Below are 18,050 nucleotides of genomic sequence, written 5' to 3'. Positions count from 1 at the left end.
TAACGCTGTTTTTAAAATCTGTTAACACTATTTTTTTTTTCTGATGAACTTTAATTAAACTGCAGACCAAAATAAAATAGGTCTACTTGATACTATTTTTTTTTTTTTTTTAAATGGGAGATATCTCTGCTATTCCGAATTAATAGGATACGGTTTATTTTTTTCGTCTGCAGCACAAAATAAATAGCATAAAAATGAATAGCAACTTAGGAATAAAAAAAAAAAACATCATATAAAGATCAAGAAAACCAGAAAAACATATTTAACAAAATTACGAAAGTAAGGATGAATGATGTTTGACAGGGAACGCATCTCAAAATCGCATGCACTGAACAGGCAAATACAATTAGGCTAATTACAAAAGTTCAGCGAGTGATTTTCTTTTTCTTTTGTTCTTTGATCAACATTAATGGTGGCAGCGAGTATTGGCTGTCAATGCATGGATTCAATAGGCATACTGTTTTTCTTTCTTAACAATTTAAGGCAAAAACAATTTTTGTTTACAGGGATATTTTGACATAATTATGCATGTTTTTTTTTCCGTGAACTATATGAGAGGCGGCTCTCTGTGCGCGCTTTGGATGTGTGAGCAGCACAGAAAACAGCACACATGCAGAAGTGTTCTCTTGTGTCTTGCATTAAAAGAATGCCATCAAGAAGAATCGATTTTCTATTCCTAACCCTATAACTAGCCTATAGAAAATATTTAATTCATGCTATTGCATGTGAATAAATACACTATATTGGCAAAAGTATTGGGACACCCCTGCAAATCATTGAATTCACTTCCATGGCCACAGTTGTATAAAATAAAAAAGGGTCGGTAGGTAGGTCTATTTTTTATTTTATTTTTCAAGATTCAAATGTAAAATAAATAAATAAATAAAAACCTACAATTTTGGTCATGGTGATTACGTAGGTATGAATTTGCACATTTGCATATCGTGACATCACTGACAGTTTTTCCAGAACTTCGTGCCAAGTTAAAGTGGTGTGGAGAAAAAAGGAGAAAGATTGAGAAAAAATATATATTTGTATCAAATAACTAAACTGAACAACAAAGAACAATATTAACTACTGAGTGGTGGTGACGCGTTCATGTAACATGTAAGGGTGGCGCTGCCAATAACGCACCTAAAAGCTGTCACAAAGAACCGGCAAAAGTAATGATTATGAATATGTCAAATATAGCAAGAAGACATTTCAATTGTTTATTAATAAACAAGTGTTTTCTGTGTCAGTGTCGGCTGCAAAGATGAAGTTGACGATGAATAGGAGTATTAAAATGAGTATTCTTTTATTAGGGCAGGGGTGGGCAAACTACGGCCACATACCCGGCCCGTTAGGCTGTTTAATCCGGCCCGTCGAGTATTTAAAAAATTGTCTTAAGATCGCATTCATTTTGCCTTTTTCTTGCAATACTTTGCGTTATACATATATATATATATATATATATATATTATAGGGGTGTGACGAGATCTCGTGTTACGAGATCTCGCGAGATTAAAACGCGACGAGATTTCTCGTCGAGGGGAAACTTTGTCTCGTGAGTTGTTGTGATGTCAGCGTGATGGAGCGTGAGGGTGAAATTAGTATTGAAGATGCCCCTGACACTTTTAAATCATTTGTGTGCCGGGCCAATCACACACACACTCCGCGCACACACACACACTCACTGTCCCTCGCTCACTCACTCACTCGCACACACACACACACACACGCTCACTCACTGTTGCTCGCACTCTCACTCACTCGCGCACACTCACTCTCGCGGAGGACCGTTAAAATTAAACATGCTAGTCTTTCTGTCGTGATGTCCTGAAGCATCGCAGACGCGTAGGTTGTCGCCCACTATGACACACTATACGAAATGAAACGATCGAATCTTGCGTCCCGACGCCCGTTGTCCTTTACGAATCTCCACGAAACGGATCGTGCCAAAATCGCGCTAAAATAGTGTAATCTGAACCAGGCAGGTAATAAACATTTGACCTATCGCGCAAAGAACCTATTAAAGCACTAAGACATGGGAACAGTATAGCTAACATTCACATATCACAAGTCATATCGACATCGCAATATTAAACAATGTTATCGCACATCGCAGCTTTTCCTCATATCGTGCAGCCCTAGTTACTGCCCAAAGGTCTCAACTGCTGCCAGAAATCGTCGACATGCTTATATTCTTGAAAAAGAACATGACCATAATCTTAGTCTGTTCTGTGTAGTTAATTTATCTCTTTTTCATGCTTGAAGAATTTTTTTTTTTCTGTTTGAACTTGTAGTTTTGAGAGAGCAGTAGGCTACTTTGATTATGGATACACACTTACTGTTTGCATTTAAAGTGTTATTTCAGTTATTTATATTAATTTTATTTATAGCCTACTGTTTTATTTTTTTTTATGTTCGATTTGTGGAAAGGAGTTAGATTTCTCATGTGAAATCGTACAGGGGAGAAGCCAGACGGTAGAGTTTATAGCAAAACATTTTGCAGTGTTTGCATGTCCTTTACTGCATATAATTCATTAAAATAGAAGTAAAATAACATTCATTACAAGTTGATTTCAAAATGCACCTAAATTGTTTTGCATTTTGTGATTTTCAGTTGAATAAAAGACTATTTTCCATTCATACATTTCATCATTGAGGATTTCTTAAAAATTGTGTAAAAATCTCGTCTTGTCTCGTTCTCGTGAACCCAATCTCGTGTCTCGTCTCGTCTCGTGGAGTAAGCGTCTCGTCACACCCCTAATATATTGTGTTGCATATATTTGACAATCAGAATATCAGATATTTCATGCCATAGCTATCAAACGTAAAAAAGGAAAAATGACATAAAAGCAGATCATCATTCATTCAGCGCTGTTGTGGCTGCGGTGTGTCACGTAACAAGCAATGGCGCGTCACCATGGAAACCAAACAGACAGCGACTTAAGCGCATAGACTTGTTGCACGTTAATGTTTTTTCCTTTTTTGGAAACTCACAGAGAAAAAAAATGTTTGGTAACCGCTCGCACACCCGTTTAGTTTTTCCTTTGATTTGTCTGCTATTTAGTTTCTTTGCTCCTCTGGATTTGTCGATGTATCCTGACTGATTCCGTTTACCGACCGTTTACTACGCTCCCCTGTCTGCCATGTACAGAACCCGTTTTTGTTCATTAAATTTTCTGATCTGCCTTTGCTTTTTATGTTTTATTTTATTATACTTAAAATAAATTTGTATATTCGTTTATTTCGTTTTTTTTCCACAAATGTATGACTTTTGGAAGTGCAAATTGATTGTCATATGCAGTTTTAATAAAGTTGAATTAACGTAACCTTCTGTCATTTTTACTCTTCTAAGTTTACACTTGCAGGTGTTTTGTTTCTAATTTACTGTTAGGCCCATTAAATAATAATAAGGATAAACAATATTTAAAAAGTATAGGCTATAATTATCTAACATCTGACTAATTCAAAATTAACCTCAAAACATAACATGCTAAATGGGGGATATCTAGCATAAAAAATGTATTGTCAGAATGTCGTCTCTCAGTTGTTGAATTTCGCGCAGACGTTGCCACAACGTAAGTGTGTTTGCTCAGCCCGATCTCATGAAAGTGCGAATACCACGAATTGTATTTGTAGTGCTTATGATACGCAGTTTTCGCGTGCATATGATACGCACTTTATGGCGTGTAATAGGCACGCACTCCGCACCCCTAATCCTAACCAAGGGGTTTAGGCTACAGTGCGTAGCATATGCACACAAAAACATTTTTGGCGTATAAATGGCACGAGAAATAAAATTTGTGGTATAGATAACGTTACGCACTTTCATAAGATCGTGTTTCATAATCTGCTACTGGGCCGGCCCTCTGTCAAATTTTAAAACCCAGTGTGGCCCTTGAGCCAAAAAGTTTGCCCACCCCTGTATTAGGGAATCTGTACTTTTACTCAAGTACTTGACTTATACCTTCTTCACCACTGCTTGCTTTAAAAAATGCATTTATCAACTTAAAGAGTTGATAATACCAATGAAAAAAAAGTTCATAATACCAATGAATATGCTGTTTGATGCACATTAGAAAACAAATGAAACACAAAAAAAAAAAAACATGATTAAAAAAAGATTGTAACAGTTGCCATTTAAATTTCGCCATATAAACTTGTTATACATTGTTACATAATAGCATTATAAATGTTGTCTTTATGCAGCCTGCTCAGAAAACCTGAAAATTCAAGTCTTGACAGATGGATGTTTCTGGAACTCGAGTAGCTCAATAAATCAAGGTAGATGTTAAATATACTGCTAACATGACTGTGAATATTACATATTTGTTGTCTGAAAGCACTTGTGCAGACTGGCAAACTCATTGAGGTAATTTCTGTTTTGTTTTGTTTTTCAGCTATAAATCTGACATGTCCATCAGATGATGATAAAAAAAATGTTCATGTAATGAATGTTAAACTAAACATCTCTTCCCTGGGTAAAACTTCTATATATTTTATCTATAAACAGTTCCCGAGTTCAACACTTCTTTAAATGTATTTTTTCAACAAATGTAAAATGTTCTCTCTGGTTTCAGGACAGTGCAAAACATACAGTTTCAACATAACAAAGCATGAGGATAAATATGGAGTTAGAATGAATGAGATTGAAGACATAGATAAGCCATTTTCGCTGGATGCTAATAATGGATGTTATCTATGGGATCCAGCCGGTGAGTGTCATCCTACAATAGATGCAGTGCTAGTGTTGAAGGTTGTGGTTTTGTTGTTGTTCCAGGGTCCAAGTCCACAACATACATCCTCCCTTTTTTGTTGTTGTATCAGAAATTAGCGGTTTACATACAAATACATTATAAATAATCATGTTATCCTACCACCCACCCCCAGTCCATGACGTTTTTAAAACCTAGAAACGCCCCTGGTTGTTGGCACACTTTGAAGACAAAAAAAATCAATGACAGTTTGTCACACTTTAACTTCTGTAAAGTATATAGTTGATACTAGTAATGTATAACATGTATAACACATTAATCGATTTTTGATTCCCAATCCTAGCTAAGATGCAACTAATTTAGAACATTTATAATATAATTCCTTTTTTAATACTTAATACTAAGCCTAAGAATTGTATTACAATATATTTTTTTTATACAATTGTTAGGCTCAGTGCTAATTCAATTTGCTAATTCAGCCCTGGATTTGCTAATTATGTTAAATTATGTGTCATGGTCTCTTAAGATTGTTTGGAAATCCCTCCTGTTAATCCTGAAGAGAGATGTAGAAACGCTACATATGATGATCAAGTGTGCAGCGGTAAGTCTGTGTCTTGAGATTTATAAACTACTTTTCAGTTTCACACTCAAAGTTTGATTTCAAAATCAAATTAAATATAGTACAACTGCAACATGTAAACTGACAGCATGTTTCTTTAGTGAATGTTTCTATACAATTTTATGTAAAAATTGACATAAAATTGTCATTTATGTCTGATAAATGTGAACTATGATGAATAAGCATCTAAATATTTTAATGCTGAAACTATGATGTTTATGGATTTATAAATAAGCAACACATATGAATCAATATTTAAGATTCAATTATTGCACAATTAAATTAAATCCATCCCTTATTTATTTCTGTGTTGAAGAGGAAGAAAGAAGCACATACATTATGCGTTTATTATACAACACTGAATGGACGTGTGTGACCTGCAATAACAGTGGAACCAGTGCTTCTTCACCACACGTATACAATAAAGATGAAGATGGTTTAGAAGACGAGGATAGATGTGAACCACAACTATACAATATGGATGTTTTAGGAGACGGTTTAGAAGACGAGGATGGAGATGTTAATTCCACAAAAGCCTCGTAAGTGTGCGTTTGCCAGTGACATCAAGTAACTCTATTACAGAATGCCAAGTGATTAAACTGGTTTTGCAGAGACGTCTTGGATTATTTGGATACTCTAATGGAGAAGATGGAAGAAAACAATACAAGGGATGCAAGGCTTGTCGTAGGGAAGGCTATTGGTGTTCTCAAAATACAAGCTAACACCACACAAACCAAAGACATATGCTACTCTTCAGATCAGAAAATGATCAGTGTAAGGCTTGAAAAAGATTACAATTGTCCACCTGGGCTACGATTCTTAATTAATCAAAGTTAATTCATCTTTACACAGGTGGCTAATTGTCAAAGTATCCTGAGTAGGAACTTGTCCTGGTCTGTAAAGATTTCCAAGGAGGCCTTTAATAAATCACGTTTGGAAAACAACGGAACTGCGTTTCTTGGAGTTCTACGGTTCAATAATATGGGAGACAAGGTACTTGCAATAAAAATATTTTTTTAATTCTTTGAGCGTTTTAAGGAATGTTTAAGGGGTATTTGTAATTGTAAAAAAAAAAAATTTGACATGTATGCACAACTCTTTCCCACAGTGACACAAATTTGCTGTATAAATCTTTTATCTTTTAGTAATCATATCCACTTCTGTTATAATGCTAAATTATTTTTGGATCGTATGAATTGTTGTTTGAAAAAAGCTGAAGATTCTATTTCTAAAAATTCAATTTTTGTGTCCGAATGAAAATATTGACATTTTTGACATTTTTCTGTTATTTTAAAGTTTCATAATGTTGTTTTCTCCTACAAAAATTTTTCCATGCATCAAAGATCAAAAAACACTTTAATTTTCTCATAATATACATTCCACATCACCACATTTTTCAATGATTATCAAACGACTCGTCAGATGAATCAGTCTCTCTAAATCCCTCCTTTCCGCGAGCTGCTCTGCTCTGATTGGCCAGACGGTCCAGTCTGTTGTGATTGGTCGACCGCTTTCAGCGCGTGTCAGAAGCTAAACTCCCATTAACATATAACTGAACTTCAGCTTCCTCAGTCCTAAGCGATTGTACACACGGTAAAGACATTAACGATGACCTCAATTTTAGCATATCATTGGAAGAACTAGTTATTCAACCCGATCCTCCATCGCAAGGATGACATGAGCAGGACGTTTCTTAGTGATGCGCTATTTAGTTTGAGGTACATTATGAGATGTCACAGCGGTAATTCCTCACCATCAGCATTAACAAGATTATGTCCACAACAAACCCATGTGTATATTTCTATATGCACATTCAGGAACTGTATCAATAACGGTGCATTCGTTAGCCGAGCTCTAACGTGAATGACTGATGTAACATTGTAAAACAACTCTTGCTCCATCCTTTAGCCTATCTTTACTCAAAAACAACAGATAATCTGCATTAATAGACAGTTTAAGGTAATATTGGCCCACAGAAGCTTAGCAGAAGTATTTCAGTAAGACAGTAATAACGTGAGTCACTTTCAACTTCAAAGTTTTGCACAACGTTTACATTCACAAACAGCTAGGCCTATATTACACAATGCATGAAAGGGAATATTCGAAATATCATAAAAGAGGCACTTTTTTAATAAAAGCTTCTTGATCTATTGTTTTCACACTTTTATGTTTGATTTTCTTTATGTATGTTTTCTGATTTAGAATCAAACTTTGAATAATGAGGTTTATGGAATAACGATGAGGGCCAATATCTCCGACCTTACCAACAATATTGAAATGTTCTTTAAACAGAAAGATCTGGTAATGAAGGTTTTTCTTTTTGTTTTGTTTTTTCCAAACATTATTATTATGATGACCAGACACTGTGAAATCAAAATAATAATCAAACATGTTCTCACAGGTCAGGAATGCGTCCTGCAAATCTTGGGGTGGCAAAGGTAAATTTAATTATGGATCTATCAGTTCCCATCAATAAACCTTATTTATTTATTTTATTTATTTATTTTGCACTGTTTTTCCTTCAAAGGAAATCTAACATGGACGACGTCCGGCTGTGAGACAGTAAAAATCGACAATAACACCATAAAGTGCTCGTGTTCACATCTGACGTTCTTTGCAGTGCTGATGGTGAGAAGCTTCTCAGTTTCATTTAAAGACCTCATGAAATCAATATCAGAGTCTTTAAGTTCACATATTTCTCTGATCTCTCAGTCTCCTCCAGATATAAATGCAAACAGCACAGCGCCGTATGTGGAATCATTGAGCTTCATCACTTCTATCGGCTGCGGCATCTCCATGTTTTTTCAGGCCATCGCTCTGTTCATGCATTTCCTGTTACGGTAGAGTCTCTTAATGTTTAACACCTAGTTTGTGCTGTTAGTACTTCAAGTATTGAAGTTCAAAGTTTTTGGACCAGTTGCATTTAGGGATGCACCGACATTAACATTTTGGCCGATACGATAATTCTTGATAATTCTTAAATATATTGATACCGATATATTGACCGATAAATCTAAATCCAAATTCTGACATAATTTAAGAGCCTGATTATAAAAATAAAAGGCTAACCATTAAAAGCCATTTCCCAAAAACTTACAAATACTAAACACATAAATCATATAAATTACAGTAGCCTAGTTTGAACCACTGTAAGATTCCTTGCCTTTTTTAATTTTAGACTCCTATGGCCAACTTTCGTTATAAAAAAAAGAAAAAGAAAATTGGTAACACTTTACAATAAGGTTTCATTTTGTTATTATTAGTTAATGAACTAGGCTAATAATGAATGAACAATACAACTGCAGGATTTATTAATCTTAGTTAAATATTAAATCTCAACATTTTCTAAGACATTTTTAAGATGCAAAGTTGTATCGATTAGCATTATTTAATGCAGTGTGAACTAACATGAACTAATATTTTATTAATTACCATTAACAAAGGTTATCGCTCTCTGTTTGTTCATGTTAGTTAATGCGTTAAACTGTTTTAAAGTGTTACCAAAGAAATCTATTTCCTAACGAAATAAACAAATAAATAAAATACCTAAATAATGCAAACAAGGAATTGGATATCTGATATTTGGGTCGAATTTGAATACTTCAAACTAGATCTCGGAGCGATGTTATTTGGATGCTTTAAACTAGATCTCGCAGCGATGTTATTAATAATATGGCAAATTCAAATAGGTGGAGGCACCAATGCAACCTCTAAAAGAAATTGTGGCACCAGCAGGAAAAAAGGTTGTAGTCTAAAGTGTTTAGCAGGCTGACGTACTAAAACACAGGCACACAAAGAATTCACAACATTCTTTTACAGTCGTGTTCTCATTATAATTTGATGTAGCCTATATGACAGATTTGTGCTGCAAATCCTTAAATACTTAGAGTTTATGATGTTAAAATGTAAAACTGAGCATTTATCGGCCGATAACGATATGGTGGCCGATATGTTGTCCATCACTAGTTGCTTTTGCTCCTCTTTTGGATAAAAGCATTTGCTAAATGCATGTTACAAATTCAGGTTGTTTTTATATATTCGAACAGGAAAGCCAAATCAAATCAAGCCACGAAGATCTTGATGAACATGTTTGTGGCTTTGTTTCTCCTGAATTTATCCTTTTTGTCAAACGAGAGCGTCGCCAACACAGGAGACAAGGCTGCGTGTGTCTTCATAGCGCTGCTCATGCATTACTCCATGCTGACTACATTCACCTGGTTCTTCATTCAAGCTCTTCATATGTACTTATGGCTCATCAGACAGAACGTCACCATCACAAACTACATGAGGAAGATCACAGTGTTCGGCTGGAGTGAGTTATATGAACAAAAAACCTGTTATACTTTTGCCTTAAGAAATAAAACCTTTTAAAAACAAAAACCAGCAACTCAAGTTCACCCGAAAAAGAATATAGCCTAGGCCTATATTGTGCATAAGTCTTATGAACTACTGTCATGATACTTTTATGTTTTTGACCTTTACTTCAGCAGCTTGTCTTCATTAATTGTCTCTATCAGTGGTATTTTAATATGAATTTTAGTAACTTTAGTAAAATCAAGTTAATCAAGTTAAATTAAATTAAATGAATATGAGAAATGTTGCCTTGGCAACTAGCTGAAATAAAATGCTTTTTTTATATTTTATTTTCAGTTAAAGTTTATTTTATTTCAAGTAATGGAATTTTTTTATGGTTTTAGTTTTAGTTACCTATAATAACCCTGATCTTTTTCAGCGTTTCCGGCTCCGATAGTCGTAGCTGTTGTTTCAGTAGGAGGATATAAAACACGGATCATAAACACAACGTCTGGAAAAACCACACGAATGTAAGTTGTTCTGATGTCATAAATGCATGAATTAATCAAACTTAGTGCCCCTATTATGGAACTTTAACCTCTTGACCTCGTATACATTTACTATATAGAATACTATCTTCAAATATTAAAGAATGATAAATTATACATCATTTGAAATTTCTAAGGGTTTATTGTCAATTTATGGTGTCTGTTTTACGATATAGATGCTCCAGCAACAGTAATACTGTAATTTATGTCAGGAGTGCAAATGACAACACGCAAAATCAAAACAGGACTTCATACCTTTGTTTATGAAATAGCGATTGCGAGATGAATCCAATCCATCACACTTGGGTAAAATGTCCATGACAACCGTCCATTGAAAAACATCCAACAGCACTTTTTGTCCACCAAAGCGTTAAATCCATGAAATATTGATATATTGTCCATTGTTTACATCAGAGTTCGCCTGAATGATCTGCTCTCCATCATCGTTCTTCAATAAATTATTTATAATATCCAAGCAGTACTGTCGGATCTTGTGACATTCTCTTGAGAGGCATATTCTCAAGCCATTGTCATCCATCCATCCATCCATCCATCTTCTTCCACTTATCCGGGGCCTGGTCGCAGGGGGCAGCAGTCTAAGCAGAGACGCCCAGACTTACCTTTCCCTAGACACTTCCTCCAGCTCTTCCGGGGGGATACCGATGCGTTCCCAGGCCAGCCGGGAGACATAATCCTAGGTCTTCCCCGGGGTCTTCTCCCGGTGGGACGCGCCTGGAACACCTCCCCGGGAAGGCGTCCAGGAGGCATCTGGAACAGATTCCCGAGCCACCAGCGGCTCTACTCTGAGCTCCTCCCGAGTGACCGAGCTCTTCACCCTCACCTCTAAGGGAGCGCCCAGCCACCCTGCGGAGAAAGCTCATTACGGCCGCCTGTATCCGGGATCTTGTCCTTTCGGTCATGACCCACAGCTCATGACCATAGGTGAGAGTAGGAACGTAGATTGACCGGTGAATCGAGAGCTTCGCCTCGCAGCTCAGCTCCTTCACCACAACAGACCTGTACATCGACCACATTACTGCAGAAGCTGCACCGATCCGTCTGTCAATCTCCCATTCCATCCTTCCCTCAAAACCGCACTGTTCCTCCTGAATCCGAGGTTCTACTATCGGCCGAATTCTCCTTTGCCGGGCAGGCTGAGAAGTGTGATCCCCCTGTAGTTGGAACACACCATCCGGTCCCCCTTCTTAAAAAGAGGGACCACCACCCTGGTTTGCCAGCAAAGAGGTACTGTCGCCGACCGCCACGCGATGTTGCAGAGGCGTCAGCCAAGACAGCCCGACAACATCCAGAGACTTGAGGTACTCAGGGCGGATCTCATCCACCCCCGGCGCCTTGCCACCGAGGAGCTTCTTGACTACCTTGGTGACTTCAGCCTGGGTTATGGACGAGTCCACCTCCGAGCCCTCGGTATTTGCTTACTCAATGAAAGATGTGTCAGTGGGATTGAGGAGATCCTCGAAGTATTCCTTCCACCGTCTGACGATATCCCCAGTTGAGGTCAACAGTGGACCAGTGTTAGTAGGACACTGCTTCCCCCTCCTGAAGCGCCAGATGGTTCTCTTCGAGGCCAACCGATAATCCTTCTCCATGGCATCATCGAACTCTTCCCAGGCCCGATTTTTTGCCTCCACAACCACCCGGGCTGCCGTCCGCTTTGCCTGCTGGTACCCTGTCAGCTGCCTCAGGAGTCCCACAAGCCAACTAGGCCTGATAGGACTCCTTCAACTTGACAGTATCTCTTACTTCCGGTGTCCACCAGCGGGTTCGGCGATTGCCGCCACGACAGGCACCGGAGACCTTACGGCCACAGCTCCAAGCTGCCGCGACGACAACGGAGGTGGAGAACATGGTCCACTCCGACTCAATATCTCCAGACTCCCTCGGGATCTGGTCGAAGCTCCGCCGGAGGTGGGAGTTGAAGATCTCTCTGACAGAGGACTTGGCCAAACGTTCTCCAACAGACCCTCACAGTACATTTGGGTCTACCGAGTCGGTCCAGCTTCCTCCCCCGCCATCGGATCTAACTCACCACCAGGTGGTAATCAGTTGACAGCTCCGCCCCTCTCTTTACCCGAATGTCCAAGACATACGGCCGGAGGTCAGATGAAACGACCACAAAGTCAATCATCGACCTCTGGCCTAGGGTGTCTTGGTGCCACGTGCACTGATGGACACCCTTATGCTTGAACATAGTGTTTGTTATGGACAAGCTGTAACTAGCACAGAAGTCCAATAACAGAACACTGCTTGGGTTCAGATCAGGGGGGGCATTCCTCCCAATCATGCCCCTCCAGGTGTCACTGTCGCTGCCCACGTGGGCGTTGAAGTCCCCCAGTAGAACGACAGAGTCCCCAGTCGGAGCACTTTCCAGCACCCCTCCCAGAGACCCCAAGAGGGCCGGGTACTCTGCATTGCCGTTCGGCCTGTAGGCACACACGACAATGAGAGACCTGTCCCCAACCTGAATGCGCAGGGAAGCAACGAGCGAGCAAGGTGACGTTCCACGTCCCTAAAGCCAGTTTCTGTGTCCAGAGATCTCACAAAACCTGTCGGCGAGCGAAAATCGGGCCTAAAATCGTTCAGTGTGAACTTGGCATTAGAGAAGAAGCAAGGAGAAGAAAGATTTGGAGAGTGAAGTCAGCGGCAGAATCAGCGATGCTTGTTCTCTCATTCTGTAGACACCACTAGCGGAATATGTATGCAATATCAATATCTATTGAGACAATCAGTTGTTTTGGGAGACCAAATGCTGTCTTTTGTCTGAATGATTGGCCATCATTGCGATAATAGTTCATGTATAGCCTCCAAACGATTGCTTTTGGAGCCCGATTGCTGTTTGAATAGACCATAAATATAGCGATTGTTTACGAAGGCCTAGTGATGTAGCATCAGTTTATATGTCTGGACTAGTGTTGCACGGTGTATCGATACTTCAAAAGTATCGCGATACTCGGAAATGAAAAACGTCACGATACCTAAATTTATCAGTATCGATACTTAAAAAAAAAAAAAAAAAAAAAAAACGCCTCCCTATGGACGTCTGTGTTTTTTTCCTGACGCACGCAGCAAAGAACCTGCCGCTGTCAGTGTCATGTGACAAAACACTACAGCGAGATGGCTGCATGTGCGAGCACAAGTGGCCCACGACTCGTAGAAAAAGATGACGCGAGGAGTGACATATGGAAGTACGTTGCCTACCTTGCTCTGTTGCACGGTGCACTGATACTTCAAAAGTAAATCGGAAATTAAAAACGTCACGATTCCTTAATTTATTAGTATCGATACTTCTAAGAATGACCGCGTTCAAGATTTGTAAGGCCGGTGACACACTGGCTGCGTGTCGTGTCCGTTTTTATTTCGGCTCCCATGTTAACTGCCTGCGTGACACACGCGTCTGGGTGCAGCTCGAGACGCGCGGAAAACGTGTGCATGCTAGAAATAGAACCGACGCCTATTTTTCACGCGACACGCAAGCGTGTTGGAAGCGTTTCCAGGCAAAATATGTCATTTGTCATGTCGTGTCATTTTGACACGAATACATATTAATAAATGACATTTTGATGTTTGAAAGTTTTGACATAAATATAAATGTAATTTAAAAAAATATGATCGATTTTCAAATATTGCACCTCTCAATACAGAACGAATTATTCTGTAGCCTATTTTGCCGTCAACACTGCCGACGTTGTCTTTGCTGCTATATATTTATGTTTAACATGAAGTATAGGCCTTCCACAACTCTCTCTCCCACGTCAAATATATCACCAATGAGGCTTATCATATGTTACCAATATTAAACATTGTTTAATATGTTAATATCGCTGTTCATATTTTTATTCAAAGTTCAGAATCAAGATAAAGCTCTTATGTTTCTTATGATAAATGAGATAATGCTGCTAAATTTATAATTTTTTTTACCTTGAATGTCATTGCTCTAATGTATTTTTTATATTTTGATATTTCATATTTTGTTCAAATGTTTAATATATCTGCTGTTCATATGTTCATTTATTAGTGTGTTATATGATTAGAATGTTGTCCCGGTTTTAAAATAAAGCACAGCAATGATATTTGAGAGTGTTTATCCCTTTTCAGGAAAAGTATCGAAAAAGTATCGAAATCGCAATACTTGACTTGGTATCGGTATCGAAACAATAATTTTGGTATCGTGACAACACTAGTCTGGACACGACAATCAACGGCTGGCAATCAACATACTCTCCATGTATGGAGACAAAAACTGACTGTAAAGACTGTAAAAGGGTTTGTATACAGCTAATTTTGTGTGAATTTAGTAATGAATGCACTAAAACTTTTAACATCATGAAATAATTTTGTATTTAAAAAAAAATAAAGAATGGTTTAATATATGTGGTATATGTAAAAGTAACTGTAAAAGCTTTCTCTAGCCCTCAGATCATTTTCTTACCGAGGGGCACTTGGGAGCTCCAAGTGGCCATTCTCGAAAAAGGCACTAGTCAGAGAAAAAACCTTGCAGGAACCTCATTTTTTGTTATATCATCCTCAAACTTGAAACATAACTTCTTTAGACTTGTGGCTTTGGGCCCATTGTATATCTAGCTGTCGCAGGCATCTTTATTATTATTTAATTATGATAAATGTTAAATGATATGAATGATAAATGATAAATGTTATGCACAAAACATTTTCATTCCATTATACTCCAGCTTGTCTAACTTTAAAAAAAACTTGTATTGTTTTTGAATAAAGCTCCATTTGTCTTCTTTCAAATGATACAACAACTATGCTAATACTCCAAAGGGTTTAGGAAAGACAACCATTTGACTTCAAGCATGTCATTTTCCTGTTTTGGGCTCAAAAGGGGGGTGCGAATCAAGAGGTTAAAAAGTCATTGTGAATTCATTGGGTTTAGTTTCCGTGTTTCAGCGTATTATGGAAAGAGCATGAGTTACACATTCTGACTAACACGCATCTGAGGCGGCATTGGTGACACACGTGGTATTAGTCGATTAATTGATTGTTCATTTAAACGACGATCGTTTATGGGAATTTGCGTAAATTGACATCCCAACAAACAGCTCTATTACACACTGCATGAACAGTAGGCCTAATATCTGAAAAAGCATAACAGGGGCACTTAAAGTGTCTTCTGATTATATTTCACTCTCTTCTAATTATAGGTGCTGGATTACAGATCCTTTAATTCACTACATAGTGAACATTGGCTACTACGCTTTAGTCTTCATCTTCACGACAGGAATCTTCATCATGATCGTCACTAAGATTGTCCAAGCCCGACACATAAGAGCGGCTGACAGCAAGAGAAAGACGTTCAGAAAGCAGCTCATGATGGTGTTGAGTTTGTTCCTGCTCTTCGGCCTGACGTGGGCTGTGGCGTTCTTCAGTTATGGACCGATGCTCATTCCCTCATATTACATCTTCACCGTGTTGAACTCGTTTCAGGGTGAGAAACAAATCACATGCATCATTACATTTGGTTTGATAGAATGCTTCTATTTTTCCAACAGATTTCAGCAAATTATTTGAATTAATTCATGAGTGATTTTTAATTGATTTTCAAAATATATAATTAATTATAATGTTATAATGGGAGTTGATATTTTATGTGTTACAGTTTAAAAAAATTATGTAAGCGACTTTAAATCTGTGAAATGTATTTGAGGAAATTATTTTCTCTGATTTTTTTTTTCAGGGTTTTTCCTCTTCCTGTATTACTACCACATTCACAAAGACATAGAAGGTAATTTCTCTGATGATCCAGAAACGTCCGGCTCCACCACAGCTATCGTTCAATCCAGAGTAAATGCTCTGGAAAATGTTTATAATGAACCTAATTAAGACAGCTCAACTTAGACAGCAAGTCGAAAGTAGAAGGTCGGAATACTAGTCATGTTTAATAATAATCCGTCCAAGATGTTGTACGGTGAGGGGATGTAATAACTCATAATGGGATCATAAGTGGGATCATTAGCTTTTAAGACATTTTAAACTTAAGTTAATTTAACATGAACATCATCACTGGAAGGTACTTTACAAGTTTTTTTTCTCGTATTTTAAGTTCAGGGTAACTGTAACCCTTAGATATGAAATATATATTTTTTACTGAATTTTGAATGTTTAAATTGTGCAATGATGATCATTTTATTCATTATTTCTTGGTGTAGTTGTAAAGATGTAGTAAAAATAATTTTTTGTTTCAAATAATTATAATGCAGTTTTCATCTAGACTTTTGCTTTAAGCCTGAAGGCTAAACAAAAGTGAAAATTATATTGTTTCTTTTATACAGTGCATTAATATGATAATCTTTACTCTTGCCTCCATAACAGCATGAATTTGTACATTATATTCAATATTTTGATTTAGTCTTTCTACATATAAATATATTAGTGGTATGCTACTATATGTTTCTTATTGCAGGTTTTGTTTTCAGTTAGTTATGCATTTAATATGCATTTATGATAGTGATATAGGCTTGTGTAACACTAGAGGGCGCTGTGAGATTGTGCAGTGTAACTCAGTGTCTGAGGCTGGAGTTGAAGATGTGAATGAGAATCTATAATCGACTCTGTGTGACATGTAGTTGCAATTACAATCAGCTATTGACTCAATACTTGTGATTCACAGTAAATAAACTTCCTCTATCTAGTTAAATGAGTTGAGCCTTCCATCTGTTGATGACGTTTTTTTTATGACGTAAAAAAATAAATACTATTCTTTTGAACTATTTATCCTGAAAATCCTGAAAAAACATGCATTATATTTTCCACAAATATATGACGCAACACAACCGTTTTTAACATTGATAATAATCATAAATGTTTCTTGAGCATCAAATCATCATATTAGAGTGATTTCTGAAGGATCATGTGACACTGAAGACTGGAGTAATGATGCTGAAAATTCAGCTTTTATCACAAGAATAAACTAGTGATGCACCGATGTGAAAATTGTGGCCGATACCGATAACCGATATTAATATTGCTGTTATGGCCGATACCGATATTTACAGATGTCGATATCTCTGTATAGAAAACAAATTTTAATGATTATCAAATAAAGAGCTATTTTCCAAAACACTTTTTTTTTTTTTTTTACTTTAGAAATTACTGATATTGGGCACCTTTACCTGTGTGCAAAATATGTCACACACACACATGCATTATATTGCATTGCATATAATGTGTGCTGGTCAACTTGTCTAAAATTAAGAAACCCTTAGAAAACAGCAAAAAAACAAACAGGAACATTGTGTACAATTAAGATAGGCTACTTAATTTATTATTCCAATATCCAAATATGATACTAAATACCACAGGGAAAAGGGCTTCTTGTGACGTGCTGTCTTTGCGTTTGAACACTGCACATTTTGAACAGGACACGTATTAGCTGAATAAATGTTAACCAATACAAACGTATAGAAAACAGTTGACAATGAATAGACAGGAGTCCAATAATAGCATAACGAATCACTTATTCTAAAAAATAATAACAAGTCGGCTATAAGACGAATTCGACATATGGGCTGTGTTAACAGTAAAACGTCCGTCATTTAACGAATTTTAAAAACACGGATGGATAATACAAAATGCTTTCTGACATTTTGACAGAAAAAAAAACAAAGCAAGAACAAAATTTAAACTATAGCCCGTCAATTTTTCATTTTACAATTACCTTCTCTCTCTGTGTGCGCACGTCCGTGTTTGTGTGAGAGAGAGCTCGCGCAGCACTGATACAACGGTAGCCTACTTTTTAATCAATAAGTAACGAACGCGCTAGTTTTCATACAAAATAAATATGTAACATAATTAGGTAGGCTACTTTAGTTATTATTAACACAATAACGTAACACATGAAGGCTACGT

General features: G+C 37.3%; 1 protein-coding gene and 1 long non-coding RNA gene across 2 annotated transcripts; both read left to right on the top strand.

Moving 5' to 3' along the window:
* The first annotated feature begins 4,568 nt into the window (after positions 1–4,568).
* Positions 4,569–5,769, top strand: LOC311071603. The gene is made up of 3 exons (XR_014603901.1): positions 4,569–4,703; positions 5,230–5,304; positions 5,639–5,769. It is a non-coding gene; the product is annotated as an uncharacterized lncRNA (long non-coding RNA).
* Positions 5,770–9,374: 3,605 nt separating this feature from the next.
* On the top strand, positions 9,375–16,836 carry LOC311072238 (adhesion G-protein coupled receptor G1-like). Its single transcript, XM_084097101.1, has 4 exons — positions 9,375–9,634; positions 10,055–10,145; positions 15,347–15,630; positions 15,880–16,836. The coding sequence occupies exons 1-4, from the start codon at positions 9,403–9,405 to the stop codon at positions 16,023–16,025; spliced, it is 753 nt and encodes a 250-aa protein (XP_083953227.1). The 5' UTR covers positions 9,375–9,402; the 3' UTR covers positions 16,026–16,836.
* Positions 16,837–18,050: the final 1,214 nt, after the last annotated feature.

Source organism: Abramis brama (genome assembly GCF_963993115.1).
Source record: "Abramis brama genome assembly, chromosome: 21".
NCBI classification, from domain to species: domain Eukaryota; kingdom Metazoa; phylum Chordata; class Actinopteri; order Cypriniformes; family Leuciscidae; genus Abramis; species Abramis brama.
This window is presented reverse-complemented; position numbering and strand designations above follow the sequence as displayed.

Excerpts from the sequence above, each read along its gene's own strand:
- LOC311072238 (XM_084097101.1), top strand. The coding sequence starts at position 9,403 with ATGAACATGTTTGTGGCTTTGTTTCTCCTGAATTTATCCTTTTTGTCA. Across the intron at positions 10,146-15,346 it reads TCTGGAAAAACCACACGAAT|GTGCTGGATTACAGATCCTT; the intron begins GTAAGTTGTTCT and ends TTCTAATTATAG. Across the intron at positions 15,631-15,879 it reads CGTGTTGAACTCGTTTCAGG|GGTTTTTCCTCTTCCTGTAT; the intron begins GTGAGAAACAAA and ends TTTTTTTTTCAG.